A 25,035-nucleotide genomic window follows, 5' to 3' on the forward strand; every position below is an offset into this window, starting at 1 on the left:
TTAGTAGCCATTTTTTTGAAAAAAATATATTGATATATTTAATTAAATTATACATGTTTTCATAACTTTCAGCCATATTTGAAACTGAGTTTCTTATATAATGGCGGCTGTATTGTTGCTATGCTATTAACTAAAATTATCTTATTAACTTTGATTTTTTTATTTAAAAGTTACAAGTTAATTTTCTAAAAAAATCAAAAATAAACAATATGCTAATCATTACAAATACAAATTATAAAATAACGTTATTTTTATAACAAAATAATCTAAACATTATCGTTGCTGCCGCTGGCGCCATTTTTTTTTAATAAATTAGTCCATTTTTTAATTAAAATTAACACAATTTTAATTAAAAATAAATATTTTATTTAAAAAAAATAATATATATATATATAAATATCTTGGTTATTTACTAATAGAAAAAATAACTTAAATATTTATTATTATACTATAGTAATTTTTTTAGGATTATTAGTATAATAAATATTTAAGTTGTACAATTATATTGTATTTTTAATTATAATAACGTAATTATTTGTAATAGCTGACTTTAACAGTAAATATAGATATCTAAGTTAAATTAATATTAAAAATAAATATTTTTAATTAAATTAATATATATTTATATTCATTTTGAAAATTATATAATTAACTAACAAAAATCAAACTAAACATTTAGTTAAGTTTTACATTCAGCTAAACTAAGTTGTCTATAATTTATAAGCTATTTTTTATATAATTTCTATAGAAATATGTCTAAACTAAACATTATATGTCTAACAACTATACTAACATTGTTTGGTAATTATTATTATTATTTTTTTAGGATTTTATTTATTTATATTATTATTAAGATATTGTATTAAAAGTATTAATTTTATTTTTTGAAATTAAAAAAAAATAATTATTTTCATATTTTTTTTATAAATTTTTTTTTTGTTTTAACCAAAACAAACTACAAAAGTAATAACAACAACAATCAATGCGGACGTCAATGACAATCAGGACGAGCTAGAGTTGGCCAAAAAATTTAAACAAGTAATCAAATTGTTGGCTCATGTACTAAACGATGATCAACAACWACCACAACAACAACCGGGAGCTGGAAGTGGTCGAGGAGTTGTCCAAAAAGATAAAAAACTAAAAAATGCTTTGAACGGTGCGTTTGGAGGAGGTTTTGCTGGCGTAGGAGTTGCCCAACAATTGTCAAAAAATCTAGGTGATGGTGTTGGCGGCTTATTCGGACCTGGAGTTGGAAATGCGGTCACCGGATTAGCTAACATTGTTACCATTCCGGTTGGTGGTGTTTTAGGCAGTGGTATTGGTATTGCAGGCGGTGTAGCTGATACGTTTGGTAACGTGTTTGGTCTAGGTGGTGGTGGTGGCAATGGAAACAATGGTAACAACAATTGGAATGGTAATGGTCAAAATAACAATGGAAACAATTGGAATGCTAATGGCGGCAATAACAATGGTCAAAATAACAATGGTCAAAATAACAATGGTCAAAATAACAATGGCAACAACAATTGGAATGGTAATGGCCAAAATAACAATGGAAACAATTGGAATAATAATGGCCAAAATAACAATGGTCAAAATAATAATGGCAACAATTGGAATAATGGCCCCAATAACAACAATGGCGGCAATTCAAATTTCAATGGCTAAATGCTAAATTTTCCTATATATCTAAAATTTAAAGAGATAACATAAATAAATATAAGTTAATTTTGTATAATGAATTTTAACAAAATTTAATTAATAAAAAAACATATTAATTTGAAATCTAAAAAACAAAATCATTGTTATTAATTTTTTTATTATTAATTAATATAAACGATTTTTTTTATTGTTATATAACAAAATATATAAGTCAAATATATTAGTATCTTTAAAATTAATTAAATTTATAGATAATTTTAGTAGCCATTTTTTGAAAAAATATATTAATATATTTAATTAAAATATACATGTTTTCATAACTTTCAGCCATATTTTTTTATATATTGATTTTAAAAATTATTTAATTAATTAACAAAAAAAGCTAACCAAACATTTACTTAAGTTTTACATTCAGCTAAACTAAGTTGTCTATAATTTATAAGCTATTTATTATTATTTTTCAAAAATAATTTCTATAGAAATATGTCTAAACTAAACATTATATGTTTAACAACTATACTAACATTTTTTGGTAATTATTATATTATTTTTTATATAGAATATTATTTATTTATATTATTATTTATATATTATATTAAGTATTAATTTTATTTTTTTGAAACTAAAATACTAAACTAATTATATATATATATATTAATAATAATTTTTTTAACCAAAACATTACAAGTAATTACAACAACAATCAATGCTGATAAATTATCAGGGATAATAATAATAATGATGACGAAATAAATGTGGCCAAAAAGTTTAAACTAGTAATCAAATTGTTGGCCCATATCCTAAACGATGATCAAAAAACTAATACCAATACCGAAAGTTGAGACTCATGTTGTTGTTATCAGTAATGATAAAAAACTAAAAAATGTTTTTAACGGTGCGCTTGTGGGAAGTATAGCTGGCGATCAAGTTGGCGATCATGTGGCTAAAAATTTCGGTAATGGTTTAGGCAATGTTTTTGGTCCGGAAATTGGAAACATGGCCACTAACTTAGCTAGCGCTGTAACCAGGCCGGGTGGCGCCTTTCTAGGCTTATTATTGGTGGTGGTGGTGGTGGTCTAGCTGATACGGGTGCTAACTTGCTTGGTGGTTTTGGTGGTTTAGATGGTGGTGGTGGTGGCAATGATGGAAACAATGGTTTCAACTGGAATAACAATGGCGGCAATAACGGTAACCCAAATTGGAATGGTAATGGACAAAATAACAATGGCAGCAATAACAATGGCCCAAATAACAATTGGAGTGGTAATGGTCAAAATAACAATGGCGGTAATAACAATGGCCCGAATAACAATGGCCCGAATAACAATGGCCCGAATAACAATGGCCCCAATAACAATGGCCCCAATAACAATGGCCCCAATAACAATGGCGGCAATAACAATGGCCCCAATAACAATGGCGGCAATTCAAATTTCAATGGCTAAAGATTAAATTTTTCTATATAATCTATAATTATAATAGAAAATTTAAAAGAGATAACAAAAATAAATATAAATTTTTTTATAATGAATTTTAACAAAATTTAATTAATAAAAAAATCTTAATTTGAAATCCAAAAATAAATTTATTGTTATTTATTTTCTATAAAAAAATATATAAATTAATATAAATTATTTTTTTAGTGAAATATCAATATTAATATAACAAAAAATAAGTCAAAACTATTAGTATCTTTAAACTAGTAATTAATTAAATTTATTGACAATTTCAGTAGCCATTTTTTATTGAAAAAATAATATATTAATATATCTAATTATAATATACACATTTTCAAAACTTTCAGCCATATTTATAATTTAGTTTAAAAGTAATGGCGGCTGCAGTATTGTTGCTATGCTATTGATTTGAATTATCTTATTTTAAATTTATTTTGATATTTTTTATTTAAAAGTTACAAGTTAATTTTAAAAAATCAAAATAAACAACTTAAATAGTTACTAATTATTATTTATCAGTTAGTAAATTATAACTAATTATTAGCATTGCTGCCGCCATTGTTTATTAATTAGTCCATTTTTTAATTAAAAAAACATATTTTATAAAAAAATAATATTTTTATAGATTTTTTTTTTGTAATTTATTAATAGAAAAAAATAAGTCAAATATTTATGATATTATTGTTATTTTTTCTATTATTTTATAACTTTATTTATTTTAATAATAACAAACTAATAGAGTATATTATGTACTTAATGTAAAATTAGTTATAGTATAGAGTCTATAGTATAGACAAACAAAAATATTTATAAATTTTATATATTTTTTTTATAATTATATGATCTCTTTGTTTGTTAATAATTATAATTAAAGATTTCAACAATATATGTGAATATCATCTCAATATAATATAAATAATTAAAAATAAATAAAATTTGTAGTAATTGTAACTAAAAATATGTAAAATATTGTTATTAAATATGAATAATAAATATCTGAATTATATAAAATTTAAATCTCTTTATTAGATTAAATATATAAAACATATAATATATTTACAACAAAAATATGTGTTTATAAATCAAAATATATAATTATATGTAATTATTGTAAAAATATATGTAAACTTATTGTATTATAATAACACACACATTTTTAGCCATTTTTATAAAAAAAAACACTTCAAATCATATCTATATATTACCCAGGGTTGCTATAGGTTTTTCCATTTCAAGGGGGGTATAGGGGGTAAATTGGCAAAAATATCGATAAAACTTGGGGGTATAGGGGATGAATTTTTTTTATTGCTTAATTTAAACAATAATTTTTGCCAACTTTAAGTATATATTCCCAATAATTTCCCAATAAATTCAAAATAAATTATTTTTATGTTTTTTAATATAAAAACAATTATGTTACATATATTACGATATTATTTAGTGTAAAAAAATGTTAAATAGTATTATTATCAATTTATTTTGTATATAAAAGCTATAAAAATTAAAAAAACTAATTTAATATTTATTTTTTTTGGTTTAATACAAAATTTTACAAAGATAAAAAAAATTGGTAGGGTCCCCCTAATTTTTTTTGACATCTCAGGGGGTAAGAGGTTTTACCCCCACCCCCTTTAGCAACTCAGATATTACCGATAAAATTATGTAAGTCTTTAAACGTAAATATATGTATATTTATAGATATCTAATTAAAATTATTTTCTAAAAATATATTTTTTTAATTAAATTAATATATATTTTTAAAATTATATAATTAACTAACAAAAAAAGCTAACCAAACATTTAGTTAAGTTTTACATTCAGCTAAACTAAGTTGTTTATACTTTATAAGCTATTTATTATAACATAATATATAAATAATTTCTATAGAAATATGTCTAAACTAAACATTATATGTCTAACAACTATACTAACATTGTTTGGTAATTATTATTAGCTTTTAAAAGTTATTAATATTAATAAAAAAAAAATTATTTTAATTTTTTCTTAAATTATTTAATTTTTTTCTAAAAATAAAAAATAAAAACTTTTTTTTTAAGTAATTACAACAACAACAATCAATGCGGACACCAATAATGATAATAGTGATGACGAACTAAAAGTGGCCAAAAAGTTTAAACTACTAATCAAAATATTGTCGGAAATCCTAAACGATAATCAACAACAACCGGCTTTATTTGGTGGAGGAGTTGTCACAAAAGATAAAAAACTAAAAAATGTTTTCAACGGTATGTATAGGGGAGCCGATGCCGGCTTACAAGTTGGTTCAGCTATGGGTAGGACAGTTAGCGATGGTGTGACAGGTGTTCTCGGACCACAACTTGGTAATCTAGCCGGCAATATGGTCAATATGTTTACCGCACCGGCTGGTGCACTAGTAGGCACTTTTCTAGGTGGGACCGGAGGTCTGGCGGATACGGCTGGTAATGTACTGGGTTTGGGTGGCAATAATAATCAACAAGGACAGTTTAGTCAAAATAATCAGCAGACTTATAATAATAATAATGGTGGTGGATACAATGGCGGCTATAACAATGGACAGAATAACAATGGGCAGAATAATAATGGCCAGAACAACAATGGCGGCTTTAACAATGGACAGAATAACAATGGCGGCTTTAACAATGGCCAGAATAATAATGGCCAGAATAATAATGGCCAGAATAATAATGGCCAGAATAATAATGGCCAGAATAATAATGGCCAGAATAACAATGGTCGCAATAACAATGGCGGCTTTAACAATGGACAGAATAACAATGGCCAGAATAATAATGGCCAGAATAACAATGGCCAGAATAATAATGGCCAGAATAACAATGGCCAGAATAGCAATGGCCGCAATAACAATGGCGGCTATAGCAATGGCCCCAATAACAATGGCGGCAATCCAAATTACAATGGCTAAGGTTAAATTATCCTATGTCTCAAATAATTATAAAAAGTTACAATAAAATGAATCTAATTATTGTATACTAAAATTTCACTAAATTTAATTAATAATAAACATTGTATTATTTTGAAAACTTATTGCAAATTTATTGTAATTTATTTTGTAGTAAATTTTTGTTAGTAAATGATTAATAATTTTTTACTTTAATATAGTGAATAAATCTTATAAAATCTTATAGAAAATTTAATTAGATCTATTATTATGACAATTAATTAGGTTTTAAGTAAATTTTAGTTTTATTAAAAAAATTAATATATAGATGTTTCTAGACTTTAAGCCATATTTGAAAATGAAAACTTAAATAATGGCGGCTGCGGCGACAATATTATTATTAGCGGCTATGCTATTGATTAAAATTATTTTATTAACTTAAAAATAATAATTAAAAATAAAAACAACTATTTTTAGATTTATATTAGCAATGCTTCCGATGCCGTCATAGTTTATGACTAATATAATATTTTTTTAAATTAAAATTCAATACAATTTTAGTTTAAAAAATAATATTTTATGCATTTTTAAAATAAAGTAATTTTGAGTTTTTTTTTGTATATAATAATTTAAAATAACATTATTTTTTATTTTAATAATAATATAATAATAATATAATATATATATGCTTAATGTAAAATAAATTTATTCAAAATTATTTATTTATTTTTTAGTATTTTGTTTACAATTAAAATTACTTTAGATAATATTAACTTATAAAATATCTAATATAATGTCATATATATATATTATTATGTTATTTAATTGTGTAAAAATATATTTAAAATAATTTTTACAATTATTAATATATTAAGTACATAATAATAGTTATTATTTTTAAAATATTATTTAAAATATTATTTAATAAAAATATTTTAAAAAAAACATTTGATTTATCTAATTTTAGAATCTGAAATTAAATATTTCAAAATTTATTTTTAGCATTTTCTATGACGATATAACTTTTTTACATAAAAAAATTATTTAATTAATAACAATAAATTAAATCATAAATTTAAAGATTTATAAATTTTATATTTTAGTTAATATAGAATTTTACATTCATTTAGTTATAGTAAAAAAAATTTTAAAAAATTGTTTTCCTATTTTGTTATATTATATAGTGATAGCCTATAGACAACAAAAAATAATATAAATTGACTCTATAGTTAACAAATAAAATAATAATAAAATGTTTAAATTTTACATATATTTCATAACAATAATCACATTGTTTGGTAATAACCTAAATATATTTAAATATTATTATCTATATTATAATAATTAAAAATAATAATATTTATAATTTAATAAATAATAGTTATTTTAATCTCTATTTAATTTTTAAATTATAATTTAAAAAATTATAATAACTTTTAATTAAGTTATGTTTTTTAACAACAATTGTTTTACTATTTATTTTTTTTATTGTTTTATTTTAGTAATCAAAACAAATGGTGTGATTAGTAATACTATTGAAAAAAGTAATCAAGTTTTCAATAATTATAAAAATAATTATAATTATAATAATAATTATGACAACTATGAAGAAGAGGAACTAGAGTTGGCTAAAAAGTTTAAAAAACTGATCAAAAATTTAGCTGAAATACTAAGCGATGATCAACAACCAGGTGGTGGAAAAAAAGATAAAAAATTAAAAAATATATTCAACGGTATGCTTAACGGTTACGGTGCTGGCTCAAATGTTGGCCAGGGAGTGGCCAATGGCTTTGGTAACAGTGTAGGCGGGTTTCTGGGACCCGATTTAGGTAGAGCAGCCACTGGCGTAGTTAGCGCTGTAACCAATCCGATTGGTTCATTAGTGGGCACTTTTTTGGGTGCTATGGGCGGTCTGGCGGATACAGCGGGCAATATATTAGGTGGCGGTCGTAATAACTATCAACAAGGACAGTTTGGTAACAATGGCGGCAATAACTTTGGCGGCAATTACAACGGCGGCAATAACAATGGAGGTTATAACAATGGCGGCAATACTTATGGTGGCAATAACAATGGCGGAAATAACAATGGCGGCTATACCAATGGCGGCAATAACTATGGCGGCAATAACAATTACGGCAATAACAATGGCGGCTATACCAATGGCGGCAATAACTATGGCGGCAATAACAATTACGGCAATAACAATGGCGGGTATAATAATGGCGGTAATAACTATGGTGGCAATAATAATATCGGCAATAACAATGGCGGCTATAACAATGGCGGTAATAACTATGGCGGCAATAACAATGGTGGCAATAATAATGGTTACTATAACAATGGTGGCAATAACTATGGCAACAACAATAGCCCTACTAACAGGAATAATAATGGACCTAATTATAATGGCCCACCTAACAATGGTCCACCTAACAATGGCCCAACTAAAAATGGCCCACCTAACAATGGCCCACCTAACAATGGCCCACCTAATAATGGCCCACCTAACAATGGCCCAACTAAAAATGGCCCACCTAACAATGGCCCAACTAAAAATGGCCCACCTAACAATGGCCCACCTAACAATGGCCCACCTAACAATGGCCCACCTAAAAATGGCCCACCTAATAATGGCCCACCTAATAATGGCCCACCTAAAAATGGCCCACCTAATAATGGCCCACCTAATAATGGCCCACCTAAAAATGGCCCACCTAATAATGGCCCACCTAATAATGGCCCACCTAACAATGGCCCACCTAACAATGGCCCACCTAAAAATGGCCCAATTAAAAATGGTCCCACTAATAATGGCACCAATAGCAATGGCGGTACTAAGACTAACAATAGCACCAATAGCAAAGCCGTCAATTGAAATAAAAATTGATAATGCTAAATTTTACTGTATGTATCTATTAATATAAAAAATTGCAAAAAAAATGCAACTAATTTTTGTATAATGAAATTTTAAATATTTTAATTTTTACAATAAACAATATTTTATTATCATTAAATTAAATTGTTATTTATTTTTAAAGAAAATTATAAATAAATTAATATAAATTATCTTATTATTGTTATTTCCCCCAAAAAAATATCAAAATTATATATTCAATTGTAAAAATTAAATTATTTAAAATTTTATTATACAAAAATTAGTTGCATTAGTAGCAAATAACTAACTAATCAATTTTCAATATTTTATATAATAATTAATTAATAATATATTTATTTAAAAAAAAAATAAACTATAGACTAGTAATTAATTAGTTTTTTTATTCAGAAAATTTTAGTTGCTATTTTACGAAATAATTAGTAGATGTTTTTTTTTTAAAAAAACTTTTTTTTAGCCATATTTGAAACTGTGTCTTAAATACAGACAGCAATTATGATAATGGCTTAGCTATTTAGTTTAAAAATTATTTTATTAACTTAACATTATTAAAAAAAAGTGGCAAGTTAATTTTAAAAAAAAAAATCAAAATAAACAAATAACATATTTATTTATTTTGATATTTTTTAAATAATTTTTTATAATTTAAGATTAATTATTATTATTTTTTTATAGCATTGTCGCCACCGTTGCCGCCATTGACTTAAGACTTTTAACATTTTTAAATTAAAATTAACACAATTTTTATTTTGCTATGACGATATAACTTTTTTTTTTGCAAAAATAATATTAATTAAATCAATTAAAAAAATAAAATGATAGATTAATTAATGATTTAGTTGAATTTCTTTCATTTTTAATTATAGTTTTAATTTTTGTAAAAATTATTTTCTAAATTTTTATTGTATAATAAAGTATATTGAGATTATAGACATCAACTATAATACCAATTGTCTCTCTATAGTTAACAAATAATAATAATAATAAAATGTATAAATTTTACATATATTTCATAACAATAATCACATTGTTTGGTAATATTATAATTAAAAATAAATAATAGTTTTATATTTAATTTCTAATTGTTTTAATTGTAATTTTTTTTTTTAAATTATAATAATTTTTTTTAATTTATTTTTTTAATTCTAAGTTCTTTGTTTTATTGAACAGCAATTTAATTATTAATTTATTTAAATTTAATTTTTTTTTGTTTTGTTTTAGTAATCAATGGTGTGATTAGTGATAATAATAAGTATGAAGAGGAACTAGAGTTGGCTCAAAAATTTAAACAACTTATCAAAGATTTAGCGGAAGTCCTAAGCGATGATCAACAACACATCAACCACAACAACCAGGAGCTGAAAAAACTGGTAGTCGTGGTGGTGGTAGTGATGGCAAAAAAGATAAAAAATTAAAAAATATATTCAACGGTATGCTTAACGGTTACGGTGCTGGCTCAAATGTTGGCCAGGGAGTGGCTAATAATTTTGGTAACAGTGTGGGCCAGTTTCTGGGACCCAATTTAGGTAATGCAGCCACTGGCCTGGTTAGCGCTGTAGCCAATCCGATTGGTTCATTAGTTGGTACTTTTTTGGGTGCTATGGGCGGTCTGGCGGATACAGCCGGCAGGATATTAGGTGGCGGTCGTAATAACAATCAACAAGGACAGTTTAATCCAAATTGGAATAATAACAATAATAATAACTATGGCGGAAATAGCTATGGCCAAAATAACAATAACGGCAATAACAATTTTGGCTATAACAATGGCGGCAATAACAATGGCGGTAACAACTATGGCGGCTATAACAATGGCGGAAATAACAATAACGGCAATAACTATGGCAACAACAATTGGTATAATAATGGCCCCAATTACAATGGCCCTACTAATAATGGCCCTACTAACAATGGACCCAGTTACAATGGCCCTACTAATAATGGACCCAGGTACAATGGCCCTACTAATAATGGACCCACAAACAATGGCCCCAGTTACAATGGCCCTACTAATAATGGACCCACAAACAATGGCCCCAGTTACAATGGCCTTACTAACAATGGCCCTACTAACAATGGACCCAGTTACAATGGCCCTACTAACAATGGACCCAGTTACAATGGCCCTACTAATAATGGACCCACAAACAATGGCCCTACTAATAATGGACCCACAAACAATGGCCCTACTAATAATGGACCCAGTTACAATGGACCCACAAACAATGGCCCCAGTTACAATGGCCCTACTAATAATGGACCCAGGTACAATGGCCCTACTAATAATGGACCCAGTTACAATGGACCCACAAACAATGGACCCACAAACAATGGACCCACAAACAATGGACCCACTAATAATGGCCCARCTAATAATGGCCCAACTAATAATGGCCCTACTAATAATGGCCCTACTAATAATGGCCCTACTAATAATGCCCCCACTAACAATGCCCCCATTAACAATGCCCCCACAAACAATGCCCTCACAAACAATGCCCCCACAAACAATGCCCCCACAAACAATGCCCCCACTAACAATGCCCCCACAAACAATGCCCCCACAAACAATGCCCCCACAAACAATGCCCCCACAAACAATGCCCCCACAAACAATGCCCCCACAAACAATGCCCCCACAAACAATGCCCCCACAAACAATGCCCCCACAAACACTAGCACCAATAGCAAAGCCGTCAATTGAAATAAAAATTGCTAATGCTAAATTTTTGTAGGTATTTATTAATATAAGAAATAGCTATAAAAATAAACTAATTTTTGTATAATGAAATTTTAAAGAATTTTATTTTTATAATAAAAAAATTTTATTTTCAAAAACTACATTAAATTAAATTGTTATTTATTTTCTAGAAAATTATAAATAAATTATTATAAATTATCTTTTACTGTTATATACCAAAAAAAAATATCTAAATCATGTATTCAATTGTATTAAATAACTAATCAATCAGTAGTTTCAATATTTTATAATTAATTTTTAATATATTTATTTTATTTTTTAAAAAAATATAGACTAGTAATTAAWTAGGATTTTTCTAGAAAATTTTTTGTTATTATTTTGCAAAAAAATTAATGTTTATAACATTTTTTAGCCATATTTAAAACCGTGTCTTAAATAATCATAAGTGGCTTAGATATTTATTTTAAAAAATTATCATATTAACTTTACTTTATTAAAAAAATGTGATGTTAATTTTTAAATAAAAATCAAAATAAACAAATTACATATTTACTTATTATTGCGATTTTTTAAAAAAACTTATAATTTATTTTTAATTATTATTTTTTTTAAAAATCTTAGCATTAGTATTGTCGCCACCGCTGCCGCCATTGACTTTTTAACATTTTTAATTAAAATTTATAAAAAAATTATTTCTTATGACGATATAACTTTTTTTTTGCAAAAAAAATATTAATTAAATCAATGATAAAAATATAAATAAAATGAATGATTATTAATGATTTGATTTATTTTGAATTTTTAATTATAGAAAYATTTWTTTTTTTTGTATTATACAGTATATTGAGTTTATAGACATCAACTATAATACCAATTGTCTCAATAGTTAGCAAATAAAATATGTCTAAATTATACATATATTTCATAACTATAATCACATTGTTTGGTAATATATTATAATTATACTTAAAAATTAATATCTATATTATAATACTTAAAAAAAATATCTATAATTTAATATATAATATCATAATTTATAATAACTTTTTCTATTTAACAATTTAATTACTAATTTAATTAATTGATTGTATTTTAGTAATCAAAACAAATGGTGTGATTAGTGGTACTTTAGGAGAAAGAAATCAAGTTTTCAATAATAATAATAATAATTATAACAACTATGAAGAGGAACTAGATTTGGCTAAAAAGTTTAAACAATTAATCAAAGATTTAGCGGAAATCTTAAGTGATGATCAACAACAACAACAACAACCAGGAGCTGATAAAAATGGCCGACCGGGTAGTCGTGGTGGTGGTAGTGATGGCAAAAAAGATAGAAAATTAAAAAATATATTTAACGGTATGCTTAGAGGTTTTGGTGCTGGCTCAAATGTTGGCCAGGGAGTGGCTAATGGCTTTGGTAACAGTGTTGGCGGGTTTCTGGGACCCAATTTAGGTAGAGCAGCCACTGGCCTGGTTAGCTCTGTAGCCAATCCGATTGGTTCATTAGTKGGCACTTTTTTGGGTGCTATGGGCGGTCTGGCGGATACAGCCGGCAGGATATTAGGTGGCGGTCGTAATAACAATCAACAAGGACAGTTTAATCAAAATTGGAATAATAATAATAATTATGGTGGTGGAAATATCTATGGCGGCAATAACAATGGCGGCTATAACAATGGCGGCTATAACAATGGCGGCTATAACAATGGCGGCTATAACAATGGCGGAAATAACAATAACTATGACAACAATTGGTATAATAATGGCCCCAGTTACAATGGACCTACATATAATGGCCCCAGTTACAATGGCCCTACTAATAATGGACCCACAAACAATGGCCCTACTAATAATGGCCCCAGTTACAATGGCCCTACTAATAATGGCCCCAGTTACAATGGTCCTACTAATAATGGACCCACAAACAATGGCCCTATTGATAATGGCCCCAGTTACAATGGCCCTACTAATAATGGACCCACAAACAATGGCCCTACTAATAATGGCCCCAGTTACAATGGCCCTACTAATAATGGCCCCAGTTACAATGGTCCTACTAATAATGGACCCACAAACAATGGCCCTATTGATAATGGCCCCAGTTACAATGGCCCTACTAATAATGGACCCACAAACAATGGCCCTATTGATAATGGCCCCAGTTACAATGGCCCTACTAATAATGGACCCACAAACAATGGCCCTATTGATAATGGCCCCAGTTACAATGGCCCTACTAATAATGGACCCACAAACAATGGCCCTATTGATAATGGCCCCAGTWACAATGGCCCTACTAATAATGGACCYACAAACAATGGCCCTATTGATAATGGCCCCAGTTACAATGGCCCTACTAATAATGGACCCACAAACAATGGCCCTACTGATAATGGACCCAGTACTAATGAACCCACTACCAATAAACGCACTACCAATGGACCCACTTCCAATGGACCCACTTCCAATGGACCCACCACCAATGGACCCACTTCCAATGAACCCACTTCCAATAGACCCACTACAAATGGACCCACTTCCAATAGACCCACTACAAATGGACCAAGTAACAATGGACCCACTACCAATGGACCCACTACAAATGGACCCACTACAAATGGACCCACTACAAATGGACCCACTACCAATAGACCCACTACCAATAGACCCACTACAAATGGACCAAGTAACAATGGACCAAGTAACAATGGACCCACTACCAATGGACCCACTACMAATRGACCCACTACCAATAGACCCACTACCAATGGACCCACTACAAATGGACCAAGTAACAATGGACCCACTACCAATAGMCCCAMTACAAATGGAGCCACTTCCAATGGACCAAGTAACAATGGACCCACTACCAATGGACCCACTACAAATGGACCCACTACAAATGGACCCACTACAAATGGACCCACTACCAATAGACCCACTACCAATAGACCCACTACAAATGGACCAAGTAACAATGGACCAAGTAACAATGGACCCACTACCAATAGCCCCAATACAAATGGAGCCACTTCCAATGGACCAAGTAACAATGGACCCACTACCAATAGCCCCAATACAAATGGAGCCACTTCCAATGGACCAAGTAACAATGGACCCACTACAAATGAACCGAGTAACAATGGACCCACTACCAATGGACCCACTACAAATGGGCCCACTACAAGTGGACCCAATACAAATGGACCCACTACAAATGGACCCACTACAAGTGGACCCAATACAAATGGACCCACTACAAATGGACCCACTACAAGTGGACCCAATACAAATGGACCCACTACAAATGGACCCACTACAAGTGGACCCAATACAAATGGACCTACTACAAATGGAATAAGTAACAATGGACCCACTTCCAATGGACCCAATAGCAAAGCAGTCAATTGAAATAAAAAATGATAATGCTAAATTTTCCTATATTTCTATTAATATAAGTAATTCCAMAAAAAAATCTAATTTTTTATATAATGAAATTTTAACCGAATTTAATTTACAATAAACATTATCTTATTTTTAAAAACTACAATAAATTAAATTGTTATTTTTTTTAAAGAAAATTATAAATAAATTAATATAAATTATCTTTTACTGTTAAAAACTTTTTTAAAAATGCATGAAATATTTTTAGTTAGACTTAAATGATATTTTATTTTGAATAACAAATATATTATATATATTCAAATTTATACATCTATTAAATAGCTAATCAATTAGTAGTTTCAATATTTTATAATTAATTATTAATATATATTTATTTTTAAAAAAAATAACTATAGACTAGTAATTAATTAATTTCTAAAAAAGTTGCCATTTTACAAAAAAATATATATTAAAATATATTTAATTACAATATACATGTGTTTTTTAAAAACTTTTTTTTAGCCATATTTGCAACTGTGTCTTAAATAATGGTAGCAATGATAGCGGCTATTGATTAAAAAATTATCTTATTAACTTTACATTAGATTTTATTTTTTATAAAAAAAAGTGACAAGTTAATTATATAAAAAAAATCAAAATAAACAAACAAATAACATATTTAATTATTATTGTTTTTTTTAAATAAATTTATAATTTTAGATTAATTATTTTTTTAAATCTAAGCATTGTCGCCACCGTTTAAGTTTACATTTTTAATAAAAAACATATTTCATATATCTTTTAAAAATAACTTATTTTTTTAGTTAATTATTTATAGGTTTTTTTCATTAATTAATTAATTTCTTTTTATAAATATTTGATGATTTTTTGTGTGTGTATTTTAACCTAATATATGTGTGTATAATAACCTAAAATAGTTTTAAAAAAATATTTTTATTTTACTAATAACTAAATAATAGATTATATGTGTTTAGTGTAAAATATTTATTTTTTTCTATTTTGTTAAAAATTAAAATTGATTTATCAATCTTAAGCAAAACAAATATTTAGATTTAATTTTGATAATTATTTGAATAAAATTATAGTTAATATAATTTTTTATAATTATTAATAATAAAAATTAGTATATAGTTATTAAAAAATTATTATCTTAAAAAATATATTTTTTATAAAAAACATTTGATTTTTTTTTATATAAATTTATAACTGAAATTAAATATTGAATTTTTTATATTTTCTATGACGATATAACTTTTTAAAAAAAAATTAATTAAATCAATAATAATAAAAATAAAATGAAAGATTACTAATGTTTTAGTTAATTAGGTTTTTCTTTCATTTTTTTTGTAATAATACTTATATTTTTTGTTTTATATTAGTATTATATAGAGAGAGAGAGCCGATAGACAATAATAATAATAATAATAATAATAATACCAATTGACTGATTGATTAACAAACAAACCAAAAAAAAATATGTTTAAATTTAACATATTTTTCATAACTATAATCACATTGTTTGGTAATATACTTAAAATTATCTAATTTTTATAAATAAATAAATTTATATATCTATATATAGTTTTACTTTAATTAATAATTTTATGTTTTAAGTTATAAATTATAATTATAATTACTTTTTTCAAAATCTAAGTTATTTTTTTTTAAAAACACAATTTATTTTATTATTATTTTTTGTTATTGTTTTAGTAATCAAAACAAATGGTGTGATTAGTGATACTTTAGGAGAAAAAAATCAAGTTTTCAATAATAATGATAATAATAATACTATCAATAATAATAGCAGTGTAGCGGCGGTGGCGGCGGCACCGGTAGATAGTCCACAATCGGGATCATTGGCCAGCAATCTAAACAACAACAACAACAACAACAATAGTACCACAAATGGACAGTTGGCCAATGCTACAGCTGCTGTTGAACAGGGATCTAATTTAACTACTAGTGCACCTGTTGCTGCTGCTGCTGCTGCTGTTGGACAGGTATCTAACTTAACTACTAGTGTGCCTACTGCTGCTGCTGCTGTTGGACAGGTATCTAGTTTAACTAATAATGCACCTGCTGCTGGACATGGGTCTAATTTAGCAACCAATGTACCTGTTGATGCTGCTTTTGGACAGGTATCTAGTTTAACTAATAATGCACCTGCTGCTGGACATGGGTCTAATTTAGCAACCAATGTACCTGCTGCTGCTGCTAATGGACAGGGATCTAATGTACAAACCAATGTACCTGCTGCTGCTGCTAATGGACAGGGATCTAATGTACAAACCAATGTACCTGCTGCTGCTGCTAATGGACAGGGATCTAATGTACAAACCAATGTACCTGCTGCTGCTGCTAATGGACAGGAATCTAATGTACAAACCAATGTACCTGCTGCTGCTGCTAATGGACAGGGATCTAATGTACAAACCAATGTACCTGCTGCTGCTGCTAATGGACAGGGATCTAATGTACAAACCAATGTACCTGCTGCTGCTGCTAATGGACAGGGATCTAATGTACAAACCAATGTACCTGCTGCTGCTGCTAATGGACAGGGATCTAATGTACAAACCAATGTACCTGCTGCTGCTGCTGGACAGGGATCTAGTGTATCCATCAGTAGACCTGCTGGTAGTGGAAACAATGCACCTGTATCCATAATAACAACACGGCGCCGATCACGAAACACTAGGAACAGTAGAAAACTATTCAATAGACTATTTAATCGACCGGCAGATGATAGTAGTCAACTAGCACCTGGGTCATTGGGTCGTAATCTTAAACGTATATTCAGGCTACTGAATCAACTATTGAATAGTGGATCCGGCAAAAAGGCACCGGTACCTAGACCAGGATCATTGGGCCGTAATCTTAAACGTATATTCAGACTATTGAATCAGCTATTGAACGGTAGATCCTCCGGCAAACAAACACCGAGACCAGGATCTCTGGGTCGTAATCTTAAACGTACATTCAGGCTATTGAATCAATTACTAAATAGCGGGTCCAAACAGGGATCGGCACCTGGATCACTGGGTCGTAACCTTAAGCGTACCTTCAGGCTATTGAATCAACTATTGAATGGTAGATCCGGCAAACAGGCACCAGGATCATTGGGTCGTAACCTTAAACGTACATTTAGGCTACTGAATCAACTATTGAATGGCGGGTCCAAACAGGGATCGGCACCTGGATCACTGGGTCGTAATCTTAAACGAACATTCAGGTTACTGAATCAGTTATTGAATGGTGGAAAAAATCAGGGACAGGCACCTGGATCACTGGGTCGCAATCTTAAACGTACATTTAGGCTGCTAAACCAATTATTGAATGGTAAATCCAATCAGGGATCGGCACCTGGATCATTGGGTCGTAACCTTAAACGTCTATTCAGGCTACTGAATCAACTATTTAATGGTGTGCCCAATAGTCAGTCACCGACACTGGTGACAACCTATCGACCCGGATCATTGGGCCGTAACATTAAGCGTACTGTACGTCTATTGAATCAACTATTCGGAAATGCACCGGGACCATTGGGTGCTGATATCAGAAAAATTGTTGGACTATTGAATCAACTAGTCAATAATGAACCGGCATCATCATCAGCACCAGTATTATCAACGCTTAAATATCGACCCGGATCATTCAAAGATAACATAAAACATATTATAGGTCAATTGAATCAGTTATTTGAAAATGCACCGGGATCTATGGGTGCTGATATCAAAAAAATTATAGGCCTATTGAATCAACTATACAATAAGGCACCGGTAGCATCAGCAGGAGTAGCATTATCATCGCCACAATATCGACCCGGATCATTGAAACGTAACATCAAGCGTACAATAAAGCTATTGAATCAATTGTTTGCAAATGCACCGGGACCTATTGGTGCTGATATCAAAAAAATTATAAGTCTATTGAATCAAATATTCAATCAGGCACCGGTATCATCAGCAGCACCAGCATTATCAACGCCTAAATATCGACCCGGATCATTGAAACGTAACATTAGACGTATTATAGGTCTATTGAATAAGCTATTTGAAAATGCACCGGGACCTATGGGTGCTGATATCAAAAAAATTATAGGCCTATTGAATCAACAATTCAATAAAGCACCGGTAGCAGCATTATCATCGCCAAAATATCGACCCGGATCATTGAAACGTAACATCAAGCGTACAATTGTTTTATTGAATAAATTATTTAAAAATGCACCGGGACCAATGGGTGGTGATATCAAAAAAATTATAGCCCTATTGAACCAACTATTTAATAAGGCACCGGTAGCGTCAGCATTATCAACACCAAAATATCGACCCGGATCATTAAAACGTAACATCAAGCGTACTGTACGTCTATTGAATAAATTATTTGCAAATGCACCGGGACCAATGGGTGCTGAAATTAAAAAAATCCTAAATCTATTGAATCAACTATTCAATAAGGCACCGGTATCATCAGCAGCATTATCAACATCAAAATATCGACCCGGATCATTGAAACGTAACATCAAGCGTACTGTACGTCTATTGAATCAACTATTTGGTAATGCACCGGGACCTATGGGTGCTGATATCAGAAAAATATTGAGTCTATTGAATCAACTATTCAATCAGGCACCGGTATCATCAGCATCATCATCAGCAGCAGTAGCATTATCATCGCCAAAATATCGACCCGGATCATTGAACCGTAACATCAAGCGTACGGTACGCCTATTGAATCAACTATTTGGTAATGCACCGGGACCTGTGGGTGCTGAAATCAAAAAAATCCTAAATCTATTGAACCAATTATTTGACGCTAATGGACCCAATCGGGCACCGGTAGCTGCTAGTACTTTGGTAAGTTTTCGATGGGAACAGTAGATCAACAACAAAAAAATATGTGATATACTATCATAATATTGATAGTAATAGTAATAATTTAAAACATTTTGTTCATAACATCAATAGGTAGCCAGCGATGGTATAACCCAAGCACCTGATTGTGGCCAGGGAGTCAATCCAAATCCCAGTGCACCTAATGGACAGGTATCTAAGCAAACAATCAGTTCCAGCATAATTCAAGCGAACAATTATTAACAAAAAAAATAGTATATTAAATAAATATATATATATATAAATAGTATTTGAATAAAAAAAAAAATTCCTCAATATATACCCAAATATATTGTAGAATATTTGATTCAATTAATTAATTAATTAAACTAATTGTTATTAATTTTATTTGTATATTATTTGTATTTTTTTTTTATTAACAACTGGAAACTAAATAAAAAATATTGTTTTATCAATACTTAAAAAAAATTAATTAAACAACAAATAATAATAATGTATATGTATGTAGAAAATGTAGTAATTATTAAAATTATTTAAAATGTATTGTTATATCAAAACGTATATATATGTATAGAAAAATAAGTATACATAACTTATACTATTTAGCTAACTGGCCACTTTTTGAATGACCATTTTGATTGTGTGTGTGTGTGTGTGTGTGTGTGTGTGTGTGTGTGTGTGTGTGTGTGTGTGTGTGTGTGTGTGTGTGTGTGTGTGTGTGTGTGTGTGTGTGTGTGTGTGTGTGTGTGTGTGTGTGTGTGTGTGTGTGTGTGTGTGTGTGTGTGTGTGTGTGTGTGGACAGTATTAATTTAAACACACAGACAGACAGATAGACACACACACACAACACGTCAACACAAGGAAAAGGTAGGTTAGGATGAGTGGGTAGGGCTACCAATCATCCTGTAACCTAAACCTAACCTATCCAACCCATAACCCAAACCACCCCACTAAGCACCTACACACAAACAGTGACTTTGATTGGCTAAAAATAATTCAATTTATTATATACCTGTATATATACATAATAGATATAACTAAAACATAGTTATAGTTAATGCTAAATATTATAGATGTATATACAGTACATATACAACAAAAAATAAAATTAAATCAATAATTTTGTTAATTTAAAAAATAAATATTTATAAAACATATTTGAAATTTTTCAAAATCAAAAATTTTTTTTAAACATTATTAGTAAAAACTACATCATAAAAAAAATATATAAAACATTTTAAATAAATTAATTATAAATACTACTAATAGGGAGTAAAAATGTCAACAAAATTTTGTTTGTTACCCATAACACTATATGTCATATTAATTGGTAATAATAATAATAATATTAAATAATAAATAATACTATAGTAGTTATACTAACAATTAAAAAAAATCTATATAATTACTATTAATATATTATTTATTGAATTATTTTTTTAAAAAAATATAATAATTATAAATAACTAACAAACAAAATAATTGTATATATTTTTTCTTTTAAATTAATATCCAGTGATAATCAGTGTCCACTACGGCGATGGTCATCGAGGAGGACGAGGCCGTGGCCATAGAGGTGGCGGCTATTGGGGTGGCGGCGGATATGGTGGCGGCGGATACGGTGGCGGTTATTACGGCGGTTATGAAGGCGGATATTATGGCGGCGGCGGCGCCGGTTATGTTAGCGGCGGTTATGTACCCGTCTATGGCGTTCAGCCTGTTTTAGGCGTCCAACCGGCTGTTGGCGTCCAACCGGCTGTTGGCGTCCAACCGGCTGTTGGCGTCCAACCGGTTGTTGGCGTCCAACCAGTTTATGGTACAGTTCCTGTGGTCAACAATTATGGTTAACTTGTTTGATGATATCCTATTGAAAAAATAAATAATAATATACCTAAATTAATTATTATTATTATGTGTATTATTATAGTAATTTATTAGTTAATTTTATTTATTAATTTTTTTTGGTTAATGAGTTATCAAAAAAATAAAATAAAAATTGTTTATTTTAAAACTATATTTTTAAATAAATTGTTTTTTAAATAATTTTTGTTGTTGTTATCTTTAATCTAATATATTAATAAATTTATAGTTATAGATATCGGTATATACTATATGTAATATATATATATATTGATAGATGTTTTTATGATATACCAGTTATTTAAATATAATAGTCGATAATTTTTTTTAAGGGATAGAGAGAGAGAGAGAGAGAGAGAGAGAGAGAGAGAGAGAGAGAGAGAGAGAAATCATTTTTATCGCCCATTTTATAAAATTTTTATTTAATTAATTATACAAACAAAAAATTTCCTACATTTGCAAAAATAAAACACATTTGCATTTAACTGTACAGACATTTTAGTTTTACACAAAAAAAATCGGACATTAATTTTTAAAATTAATTAAACATCAAATAATAAACTAATTAATTAATTAATAAAAAAAATATATAATGTAATTACAATTTTTTTTTAATAAATTTAAATAAAAACATGTCACACTATTGTTTATTTCTAATAACATTTATCACATTAATTGGTAATGTATTTATTCAATAATAATAATAATAATAATAATAATTAGATAATAAGTTAATAATTATTATTTTTTTAAAAATTATTAAAATTACTATTCAATAAACAAACAAAAAAACTAATTTAATTATTCAAAATTTTAAACCAATTAAAAAATAGTTTTTATCAATGCTTACAATGACTTCGGCGGCGGTGGCGGTGGCGGTAGTGTTAGACAAAAACAATTTCCGTTTAGAAGAACCAGCAATAATGGAGGTTACGGTCGCGGCGGCGGTGGAGGAGGAGGAGGAATGGGTGGCCAAGGTCGCCGAAATGGTGGTTATGGTCTAACACAACAAGGCCGCGGTGGCGGGAGATTTAATGGTCATCGAGGAGGTGGTGGTGGTGGAGGAGGAGGAGGAGGAAGACGAAGAAGAGGAGGAGGAGGAGGAGGAGGTCAAGACTATGACGACTATGGCGACGGTATTAAAAGTTATTCATCTCTTGGCGGCAATTTTGGTGGCGGCGGTGGTGGAGCCGGTAGAGGACGAGGATATGGAGGAGGAGGCGCCGGTCGATTCGGTGGTGGCGGTGGTTATGGAGGTCACGGAGGTCGAGGACAGGGAATGGGCGATGATTTTGGCGGCCGAGGCCAGAGATTTGGTCAAAATAGATTGGGAGGCGGCGGTTATGGCGGTGGCGGTAGAGGCGGTAGACGAGGATATCAGGACAACGGTATTAGAAGTTATTCGGCACTCGACGGTATCGGCGGCAATGATGGACAACAACAACAACAACAACAACAACAGAAACCGACGAAAAACAGTTATAGTTATATATATGACTTTCCCAACTAATCTATAATATAACTAATAATATATCGTAATAATATAGATGCCGGTGCTGGTGGTGCGGGTGCGGGTGTTGTCGGAAAGTATGGCAATCAATTGCGCTACTATTACGACTCAAAGGGACAGCCACTGAGCGAACAGGAGTATAATAAACGTAAAAAAGAGCCGCTGAAGACCTACTTTGACGGCGACGGCAATAAGATTACTAAACAAGAATATGATAGGCTTAAGGCGGCCGCTGGTGGTAGCGATGATACTGCCCCTCCCGCTGCCGCTGCTGCTGCTGCTCCTGGTGGTGGTGGTAAGGCTAAAGGTAGTAAAGCTGGCGGTGGTGGTGGCTATCCTCAGCCGCCAGCACTTCCCATTAGAGGTGGTGGTGGTGGTGGTGGTGGTGGTGCCGGCGCTCGTGGTCCATCGCCAAACATCAATAGTGGACAACAACAAGGAATGGGAGGATATGGTGGTGGCGGCGGTGGATATGGAGGTGTAGGAGTAGGTGGTGGTGGCGGCGGTTACGCTCCTAATGGTATCAAATCGTATTCGTCTCTCAACGACGACGACGACGACGACGATGAAGAAGAGGAGAGACGAAAGAGACGAAAGAAGAAAAAGATACCGAAATACGTACTAAACGATAGGGGAGAGTATGTAAAAAACGCTAGAAAAGGCAACCAAGAAGATGGTGGCGGTTGGTTTGGCGCCTGGGGTGATGGAGGTGGGGCTTTCGGCTAACCCCTAACCCCCCCCCCTTCACCTCCAACCCGCCGGTTCCTATTGTATCGTATATATATACAAACAGTATAACAGTATATATATACAGTATATATACGGTATATATATATAGGTTTTATGATGTATTTTTTGATAGGATAGTCCTATTAAATAAATAAATAGCTAATTGTTTTGTTTGTTTTGTTGTTAATTGTTATAAAAAAATATCATATAATTTAGTTTATAAAATGAATTAAAATATTAATAATAAATAATTTTATAATTAATATATAATTATTTTTTTTTAAATTAATAAATTAAGTAGTAGTAGTAGTAGGTGTAACCCTGTATATTATTTTTTTTCAATTTATAAATATTTAAATAAAAAATAATTTTTGTTGATAAATCTAATCAATTGTTTTATTTTTATAGATGTAATAATAATTATAAATAAGTTTTTTTTTGTAATTATAATAATTAATTAATGGTATGCATTAGTATAAACAATAAATTACATAAACATATTTTTATAAACTTTTTTAAATGATGCTTGATTATATAAAATATTTGTAATAATTATTTTTATTTTTTTTAAATAATCTATATCTTGGTTATAATTTTATTTTAAAAAAATAATTAGTGTTATATTTTTTACAAAAAAAAATGTTTAAATATATTTTTATTAATTTAATAGCATTATATTTGAAAAATTTTTAATATAAATTAATTAACAGTTAGCCATATTATAAATAGTAAATAATAATAATAAATAAATAATAATAATGATATAAATAGAGAAAATATTTTTTTAATATTATTATTATTATTATTATTTTATTATTATATAGATCAGTAATACAATTACATTTATTTATTGAAAATTAATTATTTAAAAAACAACAACAAAAATAAATGTTTAAATTATGTGTAACTGTTGTTATTGTTATCACATTGTTTGGTAATTAAAAAAAAATAATAATATACATTTTAATTCATAAATAATTTATTTTTTATTTAATTTAATTTATATATATTTACAGAATATATAATGTAATATAATAATATATATATAAAC

At 29.3% G+C, this 25,035-nt stretch overlaps 8 protein-coding genes across 9 annotated transcripts; all 8 read left to right on the forward strand.

The window, feature by feature from the left end:
• Positions 1-674: 674 nt before the first annotated feature.
• LOC128952005 (N66 matrix protein-like) lies at positions 675-1,749 on the forward strand. Its single transcript, XM_054297329.1, has 2 exons — positions 675-801; positions 965-1,749. Exons 1-2 carry the CDS (start codon positions 753-755, stop codon positions 1,669-1,671), a joined length of 756 nt encoding a protein of 251 aa, XP_054153304.1. The 5' UTR covers positions 675-752; the 3' UTR covers positions 1,672-1,749.
• Positions 1,750-5,013: 3,264 nt separating this feature from the next.
• On the forward strand, positions 5,014-6,048 carry LOC128953451 (N66 matrix protein-like). Its single transcript, XM_054298937.1, has 2 exons — positions 5,014-5,062; positions 5,180-6,048. Exons 1-2 carry the CDS (start codon positions 5,014-5,016, stop codon positions 6,046-6,048), a joined length of 918 nt encoding a protein of 305 aa, XP_054154912.1.
• A 1,711-nt stretch (positions 6,049-7,759) lies between these two features.
• LOC128953462 (GATA zinc finger domain-containing protein 14-like) lies at positions 7,760-8,902 on the forward strand. Its single transcript, XM_054298947.1, has one exon. It carries the CDS (start codon positions 7,760-7,762, stop codon positions 8,900-8,902), a length of 1,143 nt encoding a protein of 380 aa, XP_054154922.1.
• Positions 8,903-9,743: 841 nt separating this feature from the next.
• LOC128953473 (GATA zinc finger domain-containing protein 14-like) lies at positions 9,744-11,624 on the forward strand. The gene is made up of 2 exons (XM_054298958.1): positions 9,744-9,954; positions 10,142-11,624. Exon 2 carries the CDS (start codon positions 10,353-10,355, stop codon positions 11,622-11,624), a length of 1,272 nt encoding a protein of 423 aa, XP_054154933.1. The 5' UTR covers positions 9,744-9,954; positions 10,142-10,352.
• Positions 11,625-12,447: 823 nt separating this feature from the next.
• On the forward strand, positions 12,448-15,128 carry LOC128951912 (probable cyclin-dependent serine/threonine-protein kinase DDB_G0292550). Its single transcript, XM_054297216.1, has 2 exons — positions 12,448-12,567; positions 12,718-15,128. Exons 1-2 carry the CDS (start codon positions 12,522-12,524, stop codon positions 15,033-15,035), a joined length of 2,364 nt encoding a protein of 787 aa, XP_054153191.1. The 5' UTR covers positions 12,448-12,521; the 3' UTR covers positions 15,036-15,128.
• Positions 15,129-16,321: 1,193 nt separating this feature from the next.
• On the forward strand, positions 16,322-20,169 carry LOC128954350 (uncharacterized). Its single transcript, XM_054299928.1, has 3 exons — positions 16,322-16,551; positions 16,740-19,888; positions 20,000-20,169. Exons 1-3 carry the CDS (start codon positions 16,506-16,508, stop codon positions 20,126-20,128), a joined length of 3,324 nt encoding a protein of 1,107 aa, XP_054155903.1. The 5' UTR covers positions 16,322-16,505; the 3' UTR covers positions 20,129-20,169.
• Positions 20,170-21,051: 882 nt separating this feature from the next.
• On the forward strand, positions 21,052-21,812 carry LOC128952583 (ctenidin-1-like). Its single transcript, XM_054298003.1, has 2 exons — positions 21,052-21,215; positions 21,402-21,812. Exons 1-2 carry the CDS (start codon positions 21,164-21,166, stop codon positions 21,731-21,733), a joined length of 384 nt encoding a protein of 127 aa, XP_054153978.1. The 5' UTR covers positions 21,052-21,163; the 3' UTR covers positions 21,734-21,812.
• Positions 21,813-22,340: 528 nt separating this feature from the next.
• On the forward strand, positions 22,341-24,108 carry LOC128952145 (uncharacterized). 2 transcript variants are annotated; one of them, XM_054297489.1, is made up of 3 exons: positions 22,341-22,423; positions 22,579-23,229; positions 23,293-24,108. In XM_054297489.1, exons 1-3 carry the CDS (start codon positions 22,378-22,380, stop codon positions 23,979-23,981), a joined length of 1,386 nt encoding a protein of 461 aa, XP_054153464.1. In that variant the 5' UTR covers positions 22,341-22,377; the 3' UTR covers positions 23,982-24,108. The 2 variants fall into 2 exon arrangements, with proteins under 2 accessions (XP_054153464.1, XP_054153472.1); XM_054297497.1 differs by having other exon boundaries at positions 22,579-23,223; positions 23,293-24,107.
• Positions 24,109-25,035: the final 927 nt, after the last annotated feature.

Source organism: Oppia nitens, unplaced genomic scaffold, assembly GCF_028296485.1.
Source record: "Oppia nitens isolate AA-2021 unplaced genomic scaffold, nextdenovo-longstitch-racon4-pilon3 scaffold11_pilon_pilon_pilon, whole genome shotgun sequence".
NCBI lineage: Eukaryota > Metazoa > Arthropoda > Arachnida > Sarcoptiformes > Oppiidae > Oppia > Oppia nitens.

What these genes read in the sequence shown, in the direction of transcription:
- LOC128954350 (XM_054299928.1), top strand. Translation starts at nt 16,506, where the DNA reads ATGTTTAAATTTAACATATTTTTCATAACTATAATCACATTGTTTG. An exon ending in AACTATAATCACATTGTTTG is followed by an intron (nt 16,552 to 16,739) that starts GTAATATACTTA and finishes TTATTGTTTTAG; the next exon opens with TAATCAAAACAAATGGTGTG. An exon ending in CGGTAGCTGCTAGTACTTTG is followed by an intron (nt 19,889 to 19,999) that starts GTAAGTTTTCGA and finishes TAACATCAATAG; the next exon opens with GTAGCCAGCGATGGTATAAC.
- LOC128953462 (XM_054298947.1), top strand. Translation starts at nt 7,760, where the DNA reads ATGCTTAACGGTTACGGTGCTGGCTCAAATGTTGGCCAGGGAGTGGCC.
- LOC128953451 (XM_054298937.1), top strand. Translation starts at nt 5,014, where the DNA reads ATGTCTAAACTAAACATTATATGTCTAACAACTATACTAACATTGTTT. An exon ending in AACTATACTAACATTGTTTG is followed by an intron (nt 5,063 to 5,179) that starts GTAATTATTATT and finishes TTTTTTTTTAAG; the next exon opens with TAATTACAACAACAACAATC.
- LOC128952583 (XM_054298003.1), top strand. Translation starts at nt 21,164, where the DNA reads ATGTCAACAAAATTTTGTTTGTTACCCATAACACTATATGTCATATTA. An exon ending in ACTATATGTCATATTAATTG is followed by an intron (nt 21,216 to 21,401) that starts GTAATAATAATA and finishes ATTAATATCCAG; the next exon opens with TGATAATCAGTGTCCACTAC.
- LOC128952145 (XM_054297489.1), top strand. Translation starts at nt 22,378, where the DNA reads ATGTCACACTATTGTTTATTTCTAATAACATTTATCACATTAATTG. An exon ending in AACATTTATCACATTAATTG is followed by an intron (nt 22,424 to 22,578) that starts GTAATGTATTTA and finishes ATTAAAAAATAG; the next exon opens with TTTTTATCAATGCTTACAAT. An exon ending in ACCGACGAAAAACAGTTATA is followed by an intron (nt 23,230 to 23,292) that starts GTTATATATATG and finishes GTAATAATATAG; the next exon opens with ATGCCGGTGCTGGTGGTGCG.